This window comes from Lemur catta, chromosome 19, assembly GCF_020740605.2.
Source record: "Lemur catta isolate mLemCat1 chromosome 19, mLemCat1.pri, whole genome shotgun sequence".
Lineage (NCBI taxonomy): Eukaryota > Metazoa > Chordata > Mammalia > Primates > Lemuridae > Lemur > Lemur catta.
Genome location: NC_059146.1, coordinates 21,554,210 through 21,574,710, shown reverse-complemented (window position 1 = coordinate 21,574,710; position 20,501 = coordinate 21,554,210). Strand labels below are relative to the sequence as shown.

General features: G+C 44.1%; 1 protein-coding gene across 1 annotated transcript; it reads left to right on the top strand.

Annotated features, from left to right (window-relative positions):
* Positions 1-12,677: 12,677 nt before the first annotated feature.
* On the top strand, positions 12,678-16,455 carry LOC123624190 (aurora kinase C-like). The gene is made up of 7 exons (XM_045531824.1): positions 12,678-12,735; positions 12,888-12,930; positions 13,123-13,314; positions 13,695-13,833; positions 14,636-14,784; positions 15,933-16,107; positions 16,291-16,455. The coding sequence occupies exons 1-7, from the start codon at positions 12,678-12,680 to the stop codon at positions 16,441-16,443; spliced, it is 909 nt and encodes a 302-aa protein (XP_045387780.1). The 3' UTR covers positions 16,444-16,455.
* Positions 16,456-20,501: the final 4,046 nt, after the last annotated feature.

Below are 20,501 nucleotides of genomic sequence, written 5' to 3'. Positions count from 1 at the left end.
TTGGCTCATCTAACCCTTATGACATTCCCAAATATCCTCTTCCCCCACTTCAGGTATTGATACGGAAGCACCACAGAAGTTAGGCAAGTCACCCAAGGTCACACGCCAGAAACTGGCTGAGGCAGGCTGTGAATCGGGCATAAGAGCTCCAGAGTGTTTTAATCAATCACTCCACCATGATGGTCATTTGATCTTGGGCACAGCTGTGGAGAAGGAATTGAATTCAGACTATATATCTGGAAAGAAATCAAGAGAGATTTTTTTCCCTTGTGAAATAAACCCAAGCATATATCGTTAACTAATTTTTTTTAATTAAAAAATTTTAAAATAGTTGTCCAGCTTATTTCTATTTTTTTTTAGTAGAGACAGGGTCTTGCTCTTGCGCAGGCTGGTCTTGAACTCCTGAGCTCAGACGATCCTCCTGCCTCGGCCTCCCAGAGTGCTAGGATGACAAGTATGAGCCACCGCGCCCCACCTATTAACCAATTTTTGACAAGGGCTTCAAGAACACACAATGGGGAAAGAACAGTCTCTTCAATAAATGGTGCTGGGAAAACTGGGTATCCACATGCTGAAGAATGAACCTGGGGCCTATTTCACACCGTACATAAAAGTCAGCTCAAAACAGATAAAAAAAAAAAAGACCTGAATCCACAAGAATCCTAGGAAAAAAACCCACGTTTTCATGCTGAATGCCCTTTGACCCTTGTCCCTTCACCTGGCCAGGCATGCAGACAGGACACCTGCAACCATGGAGGTAAGAGCACTGGGCTAAAGACAGCATGGTAGCAAGAGATGAGCCAGGCCCCGTGGGGTCAGGTTGCTGTGCCTTAGTACACGCCAGACTTTGCTGTGAGGGGACAAAGCCAGCTGAAGCGTCCCTGTACCTCAGGTGTGAACATCCTGCTCTCAACACAGAAGGCTGCCATCCCTGCTTCCATAGGCAGCAAGACTGCTCTGCCACACCCCTAGTAACCTCATTAGCATCGAGGTTTTCAGCAAATCCTAACGACCATTTAACTTTTCCTGCCTTCAGGGAAGCAACTTTTTTTTTCATTTGTCTTCAGGTAAAATTCACATAACATAAAATTAACCATTTTAAAGTGAACAATTAAATGCCCTTTAGTGGATTGACCATCTCTGTTTAGTTCCCCAGTATTTTCCTCACCCCAGAAGGAAACCTCATTCCCGTTAAGCAGCCACTTCCATTGCTTCTCCCCCAGCCCCCAACAACCATGAAACTGCTTCTATCCATATACATTTTCCTGTTCTGGAAGTTTCACATAAATGGCTCCTTACTTTACATACAAAAGTTAACTCAAACGAATCAAAGACCTAAATATAAGAGTAAAAACTGCCTAACATTTTAAGGTATTCATGAGCTGCCTTGAGTTTTATGCAGGCTTAAGAAAAACGACACTTTTCTAATGAGTGTTTCATCCTCTGATTAACAGAAGCAACTATGACCATATTCCCACCCCCTCCTCCCTCAAAAGTCAAAGAACCATTGCTTAAGATCCTCAAGCCTTTCTTTTTCTAGTTTTCAGAGTCTCTTGGCTCTATGATCTATGTAAATTTGACTTCAGATGACTAAAACTAAACAGATGAATACATTAGGAATTTAAAAAGGTTTAGCTGAATAACTTCCTTCAGATATTTCCCATTTCTTCCCTTTTTAAAAGGGATGATGGCAACCATGCCTACCCTGTAAAGGGTTAAATGAGGTCATTGTGTAAGGACCATCCTTCAAAGCATGGGGAAAGGAAATTTGGGGAACTTAAGCAATTGCCAATTTCGAACAGCTGTTAGGTGTTGAAGCCAATAGTCTAAGCCTTGCAGTTTTATTCTAGAACCTGTGAATTCAATCCCTCTGCTAATTGAGGCAAATGATTATAATTCTAACATCCAATAATCATACGGGGGAAAATAAGGACAATTTAGAAAAGTCAACTGATTAACAAAGAATAAGTATTCTGTTACACTAGGAGATTTATTACATAAAATATGTCAAAACCTGATGGACTTTCAAGGCTGGCGATCACTGTGCAATACTCACTGTACAATTACAGTGGAAAGAGAAAAGCTATATTGCAACATGATTACAATTGCGGCAATGAAAAGGATCTTCCCTGTAAATAGTACACATATACTACTCCCCCCCCTCCTCACTACAGCACTTGACTAGTCTTAAAACAAATAAATAAGTAGTACATATACAGTACACCCAAACACGCAGTGGTTGTGTTTAGATGGCTGTGCTACGGAAGATTATTTTTTCCTCTCTTTCCGGAAACACACTTCCAAGCTAAGTTGGGAGGTGCACCTATGGGAGATTATTATGACTAATCTTGACTCTCCAGTCTTTAATGACATGCATTTTGTTGGTATGAGGACTTATTTAATTGAAGAGTCAACTAGATTTTGGCAACCTGTCAGAGAAGGCCAAGAGAATATCCTTTGTGTTTAGCAGACAAAGTTTTAAGAGCAATTTCAGGAGACTGGTGGGATGAGAAGCTGAATGGCAAAGGGGAGAAATGGAGAGATGTTGGTTACAGCATAGCAATGTTCAGAAAGGTAGGATGACAAAGTTCTGAGAGTCTAATGTACAGCATGGTGACTATAGCTAATAATGTTGGATCCTATAGTTGAAATATGCTAAGAGAATAGAACTTGTGTTCTCCGCACATACGTAACTGTGTGGTGATGATATGTGAACCGAATTGTGGTAATCTTTTCAATATGCATATCACATTGTACATCTTAAATGTATACAATTTTAAATTGTCAATTATACTTGAGCTGAAAAGAAAATACATGAGCTATCTTGACTTGGAGATATGAGTGCAGAACACTACTTCTAGAAACAGCTAACGGCCGGGCATGGTGGCCCACACCTGTAATCCTAGCACTCTGGGAGGCCAGGTGGGAAGATCGCTCGAGGTCAGGAGTTCAAGACCAGTCTGAGTAAGAGCGAGACCCCGTCTCTACTAAAAACAGAAAGAAATGATCTGGACAGCTAAAAATATATAGAAAAAAATTAGCTGGGCATGGTGGCACCTGCCTGTAGTCCCAGCGACTCGGGAGGCTGAGGCAGAAGGATTGCTTGAGCCCAGGAGTTTGAGGTTGCTGTGAGCTAGGCTGACACCATGGCACTCTAGCCTGGGCAACAGAGTGAGACTCTGTCTCAAAAAAAAAAAAAAAAAAAGAAACAGCTAAGAAAAGTGAGGGATTAGACACCAGCTGTAGATGGCCAACACATTACCACATTGACTAAGGTCTCCGCACCCTTAATACTTTGCGGATACCACAAGATGTTTATGCATGAAGCACGTTATTCCATGTTGTTCGCATCTGGAGAAAGTTAGATCATTTACATTCATATTCCAGTGACTTTAAGGTCAATCTCTGAATATCAACGTCCTCCAGTACAGACTGAGGCTAATATATAGGGAAGTGGGGCCAGATAGGAAAATAAAGTAAAGGAGCCTGGAGGCCAGGCCTGGTGGCTCATTCCTGTAATCCTAGCCCTGGGAGGCTGAGGCAGGAGGATCACTTGAGGTTAGGAGTCCGAGACCAGCCTGAGCAAGAGCGAGATCCCAACTCTACTAAAAAAAAAAAAAAAAAAAAAAAAAAAATAGAAAAATTAGCCGGGTGTGGTGGTGTGTGCCTGTAGTCCCAGCTACTCAGGAGGTGGAGGCAGGAGGATGGCTTGAGCCCAGGAGTTTGAGGTTGCTGTGAGCTAGGCCACTCTAGCCTGGGCGACAGAGGCAGACTCTGTCTCAAAATAAATAAATAAATAAATAAAAATAAAAAAAATTAAAAAATTAAAAAAAATTAAAATGAATGTGTAAGTATAGATCAGATGTGAAGGTGGGTAGCTGTGTGGATCACCTAAAAGATAGATATATGGTGAAAACTTGGTTGACTATGAAAATAGAAGCACATTGAGACTTTTCAATGGTGATACTGGAACTTCTGCTTCCTCCACCGACTCTGGTCACACAGTTCCAATTATCCGTGTCTGACGGACTGTAGACATTGCTGTGGGGGGAGCCCTGGCACAAAGAGGGGTCTGACCTGAAACCCCAGTAACCCTTTGAGGTCTGACACCCCAACGTTCAAAGAAAGGGAGGAGGAATTTTATCATAGAGACAACTAACAGTGCAGTGGAGAACGAGAGAAATAAAGTCAAGGTGCAGAACTGTTACTTACCTTTCCAACGCTTGGCAGGACTCCTCACCTCTGAGTGCAGTGGGCGCGGAAAGCTCTGAGAGAAGGCTTTCTCTTTCTGCTCAAGGTCTGTGATTGGCCCTTGGGACCTAATTCTCTATTACCAAGAACTTCCTGTGTCCACCCTGATTACTGATAGGAGGAAACTATTTCCTCAACCTGAGCCTATTGTTCCCCTACACCTGTGGTTCTCAATCTGGGCTGCATTTCCGCCCCACCGCCCCCTGCCGTGCCCCCTCCTTTTTTTGGCTGCATGTTAAACTCACGTATCGGGGCATCATCTCATTGTATCAATGCCCAGAGATTCTGGTTCATGGGTCAAATGCCCTAATCTGTCCAGACATTGGGATTCTTTAAAGAGTCCCAGATGATTGTAATTGTAGCCGGGTTTGAGAACCATTGCTTAGAACCTGCAGCTGTGACTGGCTGCCTTTTCCTGCCATACAGGTGTATTAAAAATCCATCCACATTTAATATTAAAGTTCAATGACACATTAAATACCAGACACGTTAAATACTAGCTTGAACAACATAGCAAGACTCTGTCTCTACCAAAAATTTTAAAAAATCAGCTGGGTGTAGTGGCACACCTGTAGTCCCAGCTACTCAGGAGGCTCATGCAGGAGGATCGCTTGAGCCCAGGAGTTTGAGGTTACAGTGAGCTGCGATCACTCATTGCTTTAGCCTGGGCAATAGAGCGAGACCGTCTCTAAATAAATAGATAAATAAGTAAATAAAAAACACATCAAAGGAACCAAGTTCATCAGTTTTACATTTGCAATATTAATTTTGTAGACATAAGTAAGACTGTGAAATTTTCAGTTTTGCAGCTCTTTTTACGTTTTAGAACAAATATATCTGTATCTGTTTCTATCTACTTTAGAGCTCAAATTTGAAGCATCTCCAGACCAATAAAATACACAATAAGTTTAATACAATAAAATAGTTTCATACAAGCTATTTTTGTAAAAATATAACACAGAAAACGTATTGTTACAGCAAGTGTTACAGCAAGTGTTATAGTGGGTGGTTTCAAGGACAAACCAAGTGGCACACGGAGAGTTGGAGAATCAAGGTTTATTCGCTGGAGGGCTCAGAGGGGTCTAGCCACCAAATTCTGAGCCTCGTCAACCTGATTTTTCCCACTTCCATTAGGTTGGGGTGCTCTAAGGGGTGGGGTCTCAGGTGGCTAAAGTGCCAAGTAGTAGGTTAGTATTATGTTGATGCGCCAGGTAATAGGTTAGTTGATGCACCAGGTAACAGGTTAGTATTATGTTGATGCATCAGGTAATAGGTTAGTATTATGCTGATGCACCAGGTAATAGGTTAGTATTATGTTGATGCACCAGGTAATAGGTTAGTATTATGTTGATGAGGCTCTTCCGAGGGGTGGGGTCTCAGGTGGCTGATAAGCCAGGTAATAGATGGGGGTCTTCCTGGTCAATATTACAAAATAATTAAAAATGTAAGTAATCCAGAACGGAAACACAAAGTTACGTGTGCTAGAAGGCTAACATTCAATGAGTCGTGATGGCAAACAACAACAGAATTAAAGAACAAGGTAGTTATGACTGACTTTGGTCAATTACTTTCCACAGTAATTCAGCCATTCAATCTGGGATCCTGCCTCCAAAATTGAAGGAAAAGAGCAAAAGAAGAAAGATGGAGAGGAGTGGTCTCTAAGATTCTGTGAACTAAAATAAAATTTTAAGGCTCACCCCACCCCCGCCACCGGCTGACTCAATGGACCCCCTCTTGGCCAAAGGAATATCCTAAAACTAAATTGCCTGCCAGGAGGAGGGAGGTCAGACATGCCTTACCATGCCCCCCTCCCTCCTTGGGGACATCCTTTGTAATGCATTAACAGGCCTAAGGGTATACAAGACACACCTACAGGTCCTCAATTTACACAACAAATCTATGTCCGGTAGCTTGTCTCTGATAAACAGCTCCTATGTTAAAACATTCCAAGCATTTAGACAAAGCTTCATGTCTTTAGCCAATTACAAGTCAAAGAATCTTTAAACCCACCTATAACCTGTAAGCCCCGCTTCCAGATGGCCCACCTTTTCGGGCCAAACCAATGTATGCCTCCCACGTATTGATTTATGACTTTTTCTGTAACCCCTGAAATGTATAAAAACAAACTGCAACCCAGCCACACCGAGTCCACTTGCTGAAGACTTCCCGAGCGTGGTTCCCAGTCATGGTCCTCAAATTTGTCTCAGAGTAAATCTCTTTAAAATTATTTTACAGAGGCCGGGTGCGGTGGCTCATACCTGTAATCCTAGCACTCTGGGAGGCCGAGACGGGTGGATCGCTCGAGGTCAGGAGTTCGAAACCAGCCTGAGCAAGAGTGAGACTTCGTCTCCACTAAAAATAGAAAGAAATTATATGGACATCTAAAAATATATAGAAAAATTTAGTGGGCCATGGTGGCACATGCCTGTAGTCCCAGCTACTGCGAAGGCTGAGGCAGAAGGATTGCTTGAGTCCAGGAGTCTGAGGCTGTGAGCTAGGCTGTTGTCACTGCACTCTAGCCTGAGCAACAGAGCAAGACTATGTCTCAAAAAAAAAATTATTTTACAGAGTTTGGCTTTTTTTTTTCTGTTGACAAGATTGGCGCCCAGATGTGGGGCTCAGAGAAGACTCAGGACCACCAAAAGGAGCAGCCCGAACTTGGTGCCAGGTACTGGCATAGCCAACTTTTGGGCCCTCCAACTCAGAGCTTCTCCTTGGACTGAACTGGTAAATCCTCCTGAGCTCCAGACCTCCTGTTTTTGGTTGATGGTCTTGGTCTACTCTGAGCTGGTTCTTTTCCTAGGAATTAATTGTTATTTGGGATCCTAACTTAGATTTGGAGGTGCATTCTAAAGGGTCTTCTCCATTGTCTTTTTATCCTAAAATTAATCTCAATTGGCTTTTCTGTGCATTTTTGAAAGAAGAAACTAAACTGTCTTGTTTGTAGATAAATGAGAGACTGAGTTCTTCAGCTCCAAAGAAGGGGCATCTTAATCTCCTCCAAGCCTTGGCAGCCCTGGGTGACTGGGGTCCTGAGTGGGAGTTGCCTGGGGCAATTCCCTGAGGCACGAGTGGCCCCATAGGGAACCCCCTAACAAATTAGTTAAAAGAAGGCTCATCCAGGAAACGCATATAAGAGCTGATCACTCTGTGTTTTGAGCCCTCTCAGAGGTACTAGACCCCCAAGAGAGAAACTGAGACTCATAAGAGGGTGGGACTGACTCAGTGGTGAAACATTGAGGAGCCCCACCCACAACCAACACACTCTGATCCACGACACCAAACCCTGTATTACAGTAAGATTGCTTCTTTTTTTTTTTTTTTTTTGAGACACAGTCTCACTGTTGCCCAGGCTAGAGTACCGTGGTGTTGTCCTGGGCTCAAGCAATCCCTCTTCCTCAGCCTCCTGAGTAGCTGGGACTACAGGCATGTGCCACCATGCCCCGCTAATTTTTTCTATATATTTTTAGATGTCCATATAATTTCTTTCTATTTTTAGTAGAGACAGGGCCTCGCTCTTGCTCAGGCTGGTCTCAGAACTCCTGAGCTCAAGCGATCCACCCGCCTCAGCCTCCCAGAGTGCTAGGATTACAGGTGTGAGCCACCACACCAGGCCCTCATTAGGTATTTTATACAATGTCTTTTAACTAGCATTTACCTGTTTTTTTTTTTTTTTTTTTTTTTTTTTATGATTAGAGTTGTGGGTTTGGGGGTAGAACATCGGAGTGGCAAAGTGTCCCTGTTGCATTATACTAGGTGGCACAGGATGTCCACACAAATTATTCCCAATGATGCTAACCTTGATCACTTGGTGAGGGTGTTATCTGCCAGGTTTCTCCCATCGAGTTACTGCTTGTCTCTTTTCACACTTAGTCACTAAGTCCAGCTAACTCAAGGGGAAGGGAATCTAGCTCTATGCCTGAAGAAGGACTATCTACATATTCTATTTGTAATTCTTCTTTAGGAAGATTTGCCTCAGCTCTCTCTTTATTTATGCAAGAGCACTATTAATTGTTGTTTTATTTTAAAAAATCAAATAAATATAAATACTTCTCATAAGACGAAGTTTGTGTTTTGTTCATCTTTGTTCATCTTTCAAACACATGGGGTGATGAAGGGGAAGTGAGCCTGTGTGTATTGTTATGTAGTGATTGTCTGTGACAAGGCAGGAGGGCCAAATGCCTTCAGGGAGTGAGAGATAATAAGCCTGAGTGAAGCCTGTAGGGTGAGAGAGAAGAGAGGGAGAGAAGGCAGAAGAGGACACTAGGGAGCTGGCAAACACTCATCCTGTCTGTGCCTATTAGTGGCCCAGTCAGGAGCCACTTCCCTACCGTCCCTGTTCCTGGCCGAGCTGCTCTTCTTACAGAGGCGAAAAGGCCAGACACCATGGTGGGGACATTGCCTCAGTCATGCACAAAGTGACTAGACAGAACATGTACTGTGGGGCTTCTGGAAAAATTGTCCTCCATGATAAGAAAGAACCCGTGCACAATTGGAAGCTTCATCCGTACCTTTCTTTTTTTTCTTTAGACATACTTGAATAAGGTCGTGGTATGCGGTGGTGTTGCCATCTTGTGACCAGTGGAGGAAAGCCAGTACTCTGAAGATAGTATAGAGGTTGATTGGAAAAAGCCTGGATCCTTCCTGACATCTTAAGGTATTGAAGAAATCCTGGAAATTTTAGGCTTCTATTTCTGTGAGATAATTAAAAACAAACAAATCCTTGGCATTTAAGTTATTTATAGAAAAGTAATCTGCGTCTTGCAACTGAACACTGTAGTAAAGACAAACACAAACAAAAAGAGGCTTAATTTTATTAAAAATAAGAAGAGATGTACCCCCTTTCCTTACAGCATTTTCCTTAGGACATTTATTATTGTAAATTCTTTCTCTGCCCCTTTGAGATGTATATAAATCTTGTTAAAAGCCTCTGGCCAATTTTACAATCCAGGAATGGCTTTCTCAAAGGTCCGGCGAACCATCTTAAAGAAGTGAGAAGTTCGTTTTTTTCCTTTATAGAAAGCCAATTTAAGTAACTAAGATTGTCACCCCAATTACCAAGTAAATTTAGGATGAGCTATATGTAACAACTGGTCCTGTCACGTTCTTTCTTTCACTTTTAGGAGTTTAGAAACAGGGAGTTTATCTTTATTTTTAATCAAAAAAATGGAGAAACATTTATTATAGATAATAGTACCAAAGGATGAAGTGCCAAGTAATGTCTTTAAAACGTAGATACACATACCTTAATATTCAAATAATTAAAATTAACCCAATAAGGTGTAGTTTATTTTTATCCCACTGTTTAATTCTGCAACTTTAGTTAATTCACTGCTTGAATATGTTTAAAAGCAAAATAATGAAAGCGCTGGTTAAATAATTTTCTTATTGTGCACTGGAAATGCTTCTATGACAATTTACAGTGAACTGGAAAACCCATGATTACTACATTAGAGAAGCTGCTACAGGCTTCCTGCTTCCCAGGGTCAGAGCACCTACGGTACCTTAACAATCAGGTATCATTAGGTAGGTCCCATATTTGGGGTTTGATGACATTTACCAAACATATTAGGTTCCTAGGGCTGCTGTAAGAAATCATATACTTGTCAGGTTAAAACAACAGAAACCAAGGTCCACACTCCCTCCAGAGGCTCTAGGGGAGATCCTGTTCTTTGCCCCTTCTAGTGCCTGGTGTTTGCCAGCTTCTTTGGCTTGTGGCCACATCACTGCAATTTCTGCCTCCACCTTCACATTGCCTTCTCATCTGCGTGTCTTCTCTTCTGTCACTCACAAAGACACCTGACATGGGAATTAGGGTGCACCCTGATAATCAAGATGATCCCTGTTGTAGCTACTTTTTTGCTCCTGAGCTCGGTAGCGAAGGAATGAATAATTACTAGAAACACATAGTGTTTAGAGACAAGGGGAGACACTAAAACCTAAAGGAGAAAATGGCCTCCTCAGCTAAGTTTGTCCCCATATTTATTTCCAAGGACACGTGCAATGGGTCAAGCCCAGGGCCATTTATTAATTTCTTTAACAACTTCCATTCAAGTCAGCCATTTTCAGCTGACCTTTACACAGCAAACAAGCAGCTTTGGGCAGGTGTTTTTTTGCCCGACCCTTCATTCACCTTGCTCACGTTCTTTCTATCCATCCATCCATCCATCCATCCTTTCTTCTAGGCCCAGCCCCCACACATCCCCTCATCTCAAGATCCTTAACTTAATTACGTCTGCAAAGACCCTTTTTTAAAATAAAGTCACAATCCCACAGGTTCCAGGGATTAGAAAGTGGACCTATCTTTTTGGAGACCACCATTCAACCCTGCAGTCTGCCCACTGGCCCTACAAAATTAGCATGTCTCATGTGCAAAATACACTCACCCCATCCCAACATCCCCAAAGTGTCAAACTATTACAGTATCAACTTTAAAATCATATTTAAATACCATTAGTTCAAAAGTCCCAAATGTCATCATCCAATCATGTAAATCATGTATGGGTGAGACTCTGGTTACGAGCCATCCTGTGGCAAAACTCCCCTCCATCTGTGGACCTATTAAACTAGAAAACAAGCTGCCTGCTTCTAAAATACAATGGAACAGCCATAGGATAAATGATAAATATTCCTATTCCAAAAAGGGAGAAAACAGAATGTGGAGAGGAATCATCAGTTCCAAGGTGTATAAAAATCCAGCAGAAAAAGTTCCAGTAGGTTTTAAGCCCTGGGAATAATCCTCTGCTGTTTGATTCCTGGCACCCATAGCTCCATCACTTGGGCCCAAGCCTCTGCGGTCCTTTCATGTTCTCTTACTTGAGGTTTAATTATTGGTAATTTTGAGAACATATATGTATGTAATGGGTTGTATCTGTTTGATTATACAAAAGGGTGAATTTTTTTTTTCTGTCTTTTTAATGTATTGCCTGGGATGTGCATCACATTCTGGTTTGATGTTTATTCAAAAATAAAACTGTTTTCAGCTGGGCACCGTGGCACAGGCCTGTAATCCCAGCACTCTGGGAGGCCGAGGCAGGTGGATCGTTTGAGCTCAGGAGTTTGAGACCAGCCTGAGCAAGAGCGAGACCCCCATCTCTACTAAAAATAGAAAGAAATTAGCTGGACAACTAAAAAAATATATATATAAAAAATTAGCCGGGCATGGTGGCACATGCCTGTAGTCCCAGCTACTGGGGAGGCTGAGGCAGGAGGATCGCTTGAGCCCAGGAGTTTGAGGTTGCTGTGAGCTAGGCTGACGCCACGGCACTCTAGCCTGGGCAGCAGAGTGAGACTCTGTCTCAAAAACGTAAAATACAATAAAAAAAAACATAAATAAAATTGTTTTCTTTCTCTACTACCTTCGTGAAGAGGTTTTCTGGGTTGGGAAATTTTCTTTTTGATTATATGTCCCCAGTATGAGTGGCCACACCCAAGCACTCTCTCCTTTATCACTTTGTTTTCTATTCCTCAGAGCACTTATTGCTACCATAAATCATCTTACTCTGTGGTGAGGTCTTTTGGGTTGAGAAGATTGTGTTTTCGATTGTATTTCTCCCGCATCTGTTCCCCTGTCTGGAAGAATCCAATTCCAAATGTCTTTGAAACGTCTGCATTTGCTAAGCAAATAAATACGTGGGCTGATTTTACTGAGACCAAAAATACAAACTAATTACAGAGCCCAACAAACACACGGGCTGTGGGGGGGCAGGCATGAGTGCTGCGGGCGGCACCGCTCCCAGGCCCCGCGGCTGGGTGCACGCGTGGAAGTAGGGGCGGAGGTGCGCACTTCAGGGGCCCCCGCGGTGCCCCGGGCGCGACCTGGATCTGACGCGACCCCGAAGCTTGGGTGGGTGGGTTGGGGTTTGCGGTGGGGCACCCCGCCACGCTCCTGACGTTGGTTTATATTCACTCATACGCGCATCTGGGCACTTGCTATACGGCGCACACAGCTGTGGATTTATGGGTTTGTTCGCGCGCCCATTCAGGCCCCCTAGCACCTCAGTCTCCTCCCCCTCCTCGCCCCCCAGTGGCCACTCAGCGCGTTCTCGGTTTCCCGCCTGGTCCTGACTCCGCCCCCTGCCGTCCCATTGGCCCGGCGCTCGGGAACCAGGCGGAAACTCCCATTTCTGTCTTTTCTATTGGACACGCTGCTGACGCGGCACAAAGTTCATCCAATGGGAATCAGCCTGGAACTACCCGCTCAGCTCCCGGGCCAGGGCGCGTGGTATAAAAGGCCTGCCCGGGGTTGCCCAAACACCTCACGACGCGCGGGATCTCGGAGCCTGCGACTCTCGCGGGGCTCCCACGAGGCCGCGGGTGGTATTGGAGGAACCTCTGTCTGCAGGTGACCGCCCCTCTTCGGGCGCTCGTGAACGTGAGCTGCCAGTTCCCGAGGACTCAGGAAGGCGTCAGCTTGTCTTCACCGGATGAGTGACCCCAGGTCTGTGGTGCCGATGGGCAAAGATGAGCCCGCAGGTGAGCAAGGTAAGAACCGCGACCAGAGAAAGAGGGTGGAGAAGGAAGGACCGGTGTCCGTGGTTGGGGTGCGGCGCACAGAAGAACGTGTTGACATCTCTCCCTCTCCCCCCTCCCCTTCTTCTGTCCCCGTCCCCATCTTCCTCCCCTCCTTTCCGTAGGTGCAGCAGGCCCGGAAACCCCGCCGCCCAGCAACGCGATCAGGTGCGTGCCTTCGGCTTACCCGTGGAGAAGGGAGGAGGTGGAAGCCAGGGATGAACCCCAAGCTAGGCGTGAGGAGAAGGGAAGGCTGCAGAGGGAAGAGAAAGTCAAAGAGGAAGGGGAGCATTCGGGATCCCTGACTTTTCTTCCACCTGCCCTACCTCCCGAGCTCAGGCTCTATTCTTCTCTCGGCAGGCGGCGCTTCACAATTGATGAGTTTGATATCGGGCCTCCTTTGGGCAAGGGGAAATTTGGGAATGTGTACCTGGCTCGCCTCAAGGAAAACCATTTTACTGTGGCCCTGAAGGTTCTTTTCAAGTCCCACATAGAGAAGGAAGGACTGGAGCACCAGCTATGCAGGGAAATTAAAATGCACTGGCATCTACAGTAAGGACAGTCTGGGCATGGGACTCCCGCACTGGGTCTTTACTCGTTCTCCTGTTTTTCTCACTTCGATCTCTAACATCTGAAACCAGAATTTGGTAGCATAAAATTCTACTCCTGCCAACACGACCCCCAAGAAAGCCCTTTGCTTCTACCTTTAAGATTTTTCTCTGCAGTTCCTTCCAGTTACACCATGTAAATCTCCCTCTCTGTGGCAGGCACCCAAATCTTGATGCCTGTTCCCTGTTCTCCACTCACTCCCAGACTGAGCTGTTATTATTTTGGTCCCAGCACAATTGCCACTTGTGTGACCAATCACTGGTGATAGCATCATGTGTTGGGCCTCAGGGAAAACTGTGACCCTTTTTCCATCCTTCCTTCAGACATCCCAATATCCTAAGGCTGTACAATTACTTCCATGATGCTCACCGGGTATACCTGATCCTGGAATATGCTCCAAGGGGTGAGCTCTACACGGAGCTGCAGAAAAACCAGAAATTCGATGAGCAGCAAACAGCCACGGTGAGGGGGGCCTGGAGGCTTGGGTCTATGAGTTTACTGTGGGCTGGTGGGGGTCTCTGTTTGTGGCTGTCATGAGTGTCCACATTTCTTTTTTAAAAGTTTCTGAATTTTCTGTAAATTTTATTTTTTAAATTTTCATCTATTTTTAAATTTTCCCTTAAGTAAACCCCAAAAGAACACATATGTAAATTTTACATAATGACACAAACACCCTACAGCTTCACATTTGGATATCCTAATTACCTTCAGTGTATCTCTAGAACGTTAATAAGTAGTCTGTGTAAGTTTGGATTCTTTGGTTGTAAGCAACAGAATCTACCTTATGCAAAGAAACGTACCAAAAGGCTGTGAAAGAGTTCACTGAATAAATGGATAGAACTGGCTTAGAAATAGGTACCAAGAGATGTCTAGAAAGGAAACCACAACAGTGATCTTCCAGCAGCAATGGTCAAGTCAGCTTGCTCTGTCAAATGAATGATCTTCTATCTTTCCTCCTGTTTCTGTATCATTTTCTCAGTCCTCAAAGTCCTGTGGGAGATCATCTAAATAGCTCAGTGTAGGCTGTGGGGCAACAAGGAAGATCTGTCCATCCTGTAACATCCATCCTCTAACAACAAAAAAAGGGGGAGAGGAAATCTTTCCCCACCAATAACCATAATGCTATTAAAAACGAGGTAATGGAATTGAAAAGCAAAAAATAAAAGATCCCACTACAATCATAAAATTCATGAGGGGTATTCTTACCTTGCAGGGAAATTGTGGGAGGCTTCACTTCCAGATTGCCTTTTCTTTGCTCATACAGATAATAGAGGACTTGGCAGATGCCTTGACTTACTGCCATGACAAGAAAGTGATTCACAGGGATATTAAGCCAGAAAACCTGCTTCTGGGATTCAGGGGTGAGGTGAAGATTGCAGATTTTGGCTGGTCTGTGCACACGCCCTCTTTGAGGTAGGTCTGGTGCTGGTGGTGGTGGTGGGCCCTGAGTACTAGTTAGGAATGATCCATTTTAATTTATTCCACACGTAAGACCCGGATACAAACCTGGGTTTATATTTGAATGTTGCTTTTTTCAAATTATTATTATTATTATTGTTATTTGAGACAGAGTCTTGCTCTGTTGCCCGGGCTAGAGTGCCGTGGCATCAGCCTAGCTCACAGCAACTGCAGACTTCTGCCTCAGCCTCCCGAGTAGCTGAGACTACAGGCACGTGCCACCATGCCTGGCTGATTTTTTCCTATATATATTTTCAGTTGTCCAGATAATTTCTTTTCTTTTTTTTTTTTAATATATATGTATTTTTTGAGACAGAGTCTCACTCTGTTGCCCGGGCTAGAGTGCCATGGCATCAGCCTAGCTCATAGCAACTGCAGACTCCTGGGCTCAAGCAATCCTTCTGCCTCAGCCTCCTGAGTAGCTGGGACTACAGGCATGCACTACCATGCCTGGCTAATTTTTTTTTTCTATATATATTTTTAGCTGTCCATATCATTTCTTTCTATTTTTAGTAGAGACGGGGTCTACCTCTTGCTCAGGCTGGTCTCGAAATCCTGACCTCTAGCGATCCTCTCCCCTCGGCCTCCCAGAGTGCTAGGATTACAGGCATGAGCCACCGTGCCTGGCCCTATTTTTAAATTTTATTTTGTTTATACATGTTTTAGAGACAGGGACTCACTCTGTCACTCAGGCCGGAGGGAAGTGGGGTGATCATAGCTCGCTGCAGCCTTGAAATCCTGGCTTAAGTGATCTTCATGCCTCAGCCTCCCAAGTAGTTGGGATTACATGAGTGTGTCACCACGCCCCACTGACTTACTACCCAGGCTCCAAATCTTTCTTGATGCTAAGAATATTCTTGTGGAAACATGCTGGATCATAAGCTAAATAATTGTATGAATAATTCCAAATAATGGATTTAGTAGGTCCTAGTACTTGCCTTCTCTTAACCTTGGTCCATTTAAAAAGTCTGTCTCCAAACCCCTGTGCTCAGGAGAGGACTGTCCAGGATGTCCTAAGGTCTCCCATCTCACTGGAAGCTGGGAAGGAGGATTTCCCTCAGTCTGGGCTTCTGCTCAGTGTTCCCTTCTCTGCCTTCCTCTAGGAGAAACACAGTGTCTGGAACACTGGACTACCTGCCTCCAGAAATGATCGAGGGGAGAACATATGATGCGAAGATGGATTTGTGGTGCATTGGGGTGCTCTGCTATGAGCTGCTGGTGGGAAATCCACCCTTTGAGAGCGCCTCCCACGATGAGACCTACAAACGCATCCTCAAGGTGGGATGGTCACACTTTGGGCATTCGTGGGGGAGCTGGTTGGCTGCTGGGCCTGTGGGGACCAGGGCACACAGGTTGTCTACTAAGGTCCAGAGTGCCTTGAAGGGACTCAAGGAAAAATGGGAAGAACATTGACCACAGAAACTAACTAAACTTCTCTTTCTTCTTTCCTGGCTTCAACAGGTAGATGTGAGGTTCCCCCTATCAATGCCTTTGGGAGCTCAGGACTTGATCTCCAAGCTTCTCAGATACAATCCTCAGGAGCGGCTGCCCCTGACCGAGATCCTGAAGCACCCCTGGGTCCGGGCCCATTCGCGGGGGATGCTGCCTTTCTGAGCCCTGTTTGCCTCCGTTCCTTGCTGTTTGTTTAGGGAGCTCTCCTGGCTTTGCTACCTTCTCTGTCTTGTTTCTTCTCTTTTAAGATGTGCAGTGATAATTAATAAAAGCTGAATAATTTTGCATTCCTAACTAGTACTCAGGGCCCAGGCTACCACCACCACCATCAGACCTACCTCAGAGAGGGCGTGTGCACAGACCAGCCAAAATCTGTAATCGTCACCTCACCCCTGAATCCCAGCAGCAGGTTTTCTGGCTTAATATCCCTGTGAATCACTTTCTTGTCATGGCAGTAAGTCAAGGCATCTGCCAGCTCCTCTAGTATCTGGTCTTTATAGTTGTGTGAGTGAGTGTGTGACTTCTCTGAATCTTAATTTCTTGTGGAAACTCTTTCCCATGACAGTTGCCCAAGATTATGCCCTCCTGCCCTGGAGATGGTGACTTCACTCTCCTTGAAAACTACGACCTACTTTCTTGCAGATAAATGCCTTTGAGGGTACATAACCTGTCACCTATCACAGTGGCTCTTTGACTCAAGTATTCCCCATGTGTGAAACAGGACTGTCATCAACACAAGGGTCCACTCCCTTTGTAGTGACATTCAACATGCTGCTGTTTCTGAAATGTTTTCCTGCACATCAGTGCCACTCAATCCTCAAATGAATCCACTAGCACCTCAGTGTTGTGTCATATTCTGATTGCATCAGAATAAGTCATCCCTATAATAGACACAACATCATCTTTTCTGAGGTCACACTTTGCAGCAATCTGGGGAGTCCCCTTCCAACCTTCCCCTATAACCTTGTGTCACAGTTTTATGTGGCAGCTGCTCCCTGCATTTATTGTGGTAAGCTGACGGCACCAGGGTAAAGATCCAGAATTCTCAGCTGTGAGCTCAAATATGTTTTCTGCTTAATGCAGCCGTTTTCACCAGTGTTTCTCTGAAAACACTTCCGATGGAGTTTGCCTTGTTAATGTTACTCTCACTGGTATATTCCACAGGCTCCTATCACTGGGAAATGTCCAGCAGATACAGGACTGGTTTCTATTATAACCAGACCCACTACTTAAATAATTTAGCCACTCAACTCTCAGATGAACAGCTCACACTGTTGCAGATCTGTAAGTTAAATGCTCCAAGGCATTCGCTCATGGTTTTTAACCTGTACCTTCAGTGCTTACATCTTTATGCTTTCTAGCTTCATCCTTAGTTTTTTTGAGTTAATATTTCAATTAAACACTTGAAAATTCCTAATTAACTTGTTCATACACATGAACCCTGCAATTTATATGTTAGGTCCTTGAAAAACTCACATCACTGGGCACATTTTGGGAAGACAGATAAAGACAGAAAAATCACTAGGGCCACAACACTGACAAGCAGATGACATATGTTTGCATAATGAAAACTCACTGATGTGCTTTGCACTAGGGATTGAAGAGTGTCTCCAATATGTACATAGTTTTCCTCACCTGCACTAATTCCAGACATTCTGGACTCTTCGTGGCAAAGTGTATATATATATATATATATAAACATCTTTTTGTTTTGTTTTGAGACAAGAGTCTTGCTCTGTTGCCTGGGCTAGAGTGCAGTGGCATCATCTTGGTTCACTGCAACCTGAAACTCCTGGGCTGAAGTGATCCTCCTGCCTCAGCCTTCTGAGTAGCTGGAGTAAAGGCACATGCTACTATGTCCAGTTAATTTTTAAAAAATTTTTGTGGCGATGGGAGTCTCACTATGTTGCCCGGGCTGGTCTTGAACTCCTGGCCTCAAGAAATCCTCCTGCCTTAGCCTCTCAAAGTGGTGGAGTTACAAGCATGAACCACCACACCTGCCCTAACATATCTTTTTAAATTTTCCCCCCAGAAGCGTAGATTCAAGCTGCCCTGAATATAGACTCCCGAGAATATAAACATCTTAACTTTAATATCTGTTTTACAGCTTAATGCAAAACCACTTAATTTAACCCTAAGAGCCATCCACATGTGAAAAGGGAAATTATAAGTCTCTTCCAAATTGTATAAAATACTATTGCCAATGATGAATAACAGTGTTCCTTGCATGCTAATTAAGCCACATTTATCCATAATCTCTTTTTTTTTTTTTCTTTTGAGACAGAGTCTCGCTCTGTTGCCTGGGCTAGAGTGCTGTGGCGTCAGCCTAGCTCACAGCAACCTCAAGCTCCTGGGCTCAAGCAAGCCTTCTGCCTCAGCCTCCCAAGTAGGTGGGACTACAGGCATGTGCCACCATGCCTGGCTAATTTTTTTTCTATATATTTTTAGCTGTCCCTATAATTTCTTTCTATTTTTAGTAGAGACGGGGTCTCGCTCTTGCTCAGGCTGGTCTCAAACGCCTGACCTCAAGCCATCCTCCTGCCTCGGCCTCCCAGAGTGCTAGGATTACAGGTGTGAGCCACCGTGCCCGGCCCATAATCTCTTTTTATAAACAACATCTAGGAAATTAACTCCACCTCCATTCCTTGACTCAATTAACATCCTGTCATGATACTTTTCCCTACTTGTTTTTTTTTTTTTGAGACAGAGTCCCACTCTGTCACCTGGGCTCTAGAGTGAAGTGGCCTCCTCCTAGCTCACTGCAACATCAAATTCTGGGCTCAAGTGATCCTCCTGCCTTAGTCTCCCAAGTAGATGAGGCTACAGGCATGTGCCACCATCCCTGGCTAATTTTTCTATTTTCTTAGTAGAGACAGGGTCTTCTTGCTCTGGCTGGTCTTGAACTCCTGGCTTCAAGTGATCCTCCTGTCTTGGCCTCCTACAATGCTAGGATTACAGGCATGAACCACTGCACCTGGCCAACTTTTCTCCACTTTTAAAATTAAATCTCTTGAGGGCATTTTCTGCCTACCCCGTTTCCATTTTCATAAACATATATGGCCGGGTGTGGTGGCTCATGCCTGTAATACTAGCACTCTGGGAGGCTGAGGCGGGAGGATCGTTTGAGCTCAGGAGTTCAAGACCAGCCTGAGAAAGAGTGAGACCCCATCTCTACTAAAAAAAAAAAAAAGAAATTAGCTGGACAACTAAAAATATATAGAAAAAATTAGCCGGGCATGGTGGCGCATGCCTGTAGTCCCAGCTACTCGGGAGGCTGAGGCAGGAGGATGGCTTGAGCCCAGGAGTTTGAGGTTGCTGTGAGCTAGGCTGATGCCACAGCACTCTAGCCCGGGCAACAGAGTGAGATTCTGTCCCCAAAATAAAACAAAACAAAACAAAAGAATCTTTAAACCCACCTTTAACTTGTAAGCACCACTTTGAGATGGCCCACCTTTTCGGACCAAACCAATGTATGCCTCCCACGTAATGATTTATGACTTTACCTGTAACCCCTGTCTCCCTGAAATGTATAAAACCAAACTTTAACCCAGCTACACCGAGTCCACTCGCTGAAGGCTTCTTGGGCTTGGCTTCTGGGTCATGGTCTTCAAATTTGGTTCAGACCTCTTTAAATTATTTTACAGAGTTTGGCTTCTTTTCCGTTGACAGTATGGTTGTGTTCTAATAAAGTTTTATTTATAAAAACAGGTGATGGGCCACATTTGGCCCCATGGCCAAATTTTGCCAGCGGTTTGCCAACCTCTAATCTAGTATTAGTATCAGCAAAACTACGGGTGAACAAGCTATGGAAACAACCTAAATGTCCCTTGGCAGATGAATGGATAAAGAATGCAATTCATCCTTCAAGAAGAAAGGAATTCTGTCATTTGCCACAACATGGATGAACCTGGAGAACATTATGCTAAGTGAAATAAGGCAGACACAGAAAGACAAATACCGCATGATCTCACATATATGTGGAAACTAAAATAGTCACACTCACAGAAGCAGAGAGTGGAATGGTGATTGCCAGGGACTGGGTGGAGGAAATAATGGGGAGATGTTGGTCAGAGTAAGAAGTTTCAGTTATGCAGGATGAATAAATTCTGGAGATCTTCATGAAAATTTTTTCTTTTTATTTATTTATTTATTTATTTTAATATGAAGGTGGGGAGGCGGAGAGGGGGGTTCAGTTTTCTTTTTTTTTGTTTTTATTCAGA

Bases quoted from the DNA above. Each gene is read 5' to 3' on its own strand.
- LOC123624190 (XM_045531824.1), top strand. From the start codon at position 12,678: ATGAGTGACCCCAGGTCTGTGGTGCCGATGGGCAAAGATGAGCCCGCA. The intron at 12,931-13,122 runs GTGCGTGCCTTC...TTCTCTCGGCAG, and splicing joins CCGCCCAGCAACGCGATCAG to GCGGCGCTTCACAATTGATG. The intron at 16,108-16,290 runs GTGGGATGGTCA...TGGCTTCAACAG, and splicing joins CCTACAAACGCATCCTCAAG to GTAGATGTGAGGTTCCCCCT.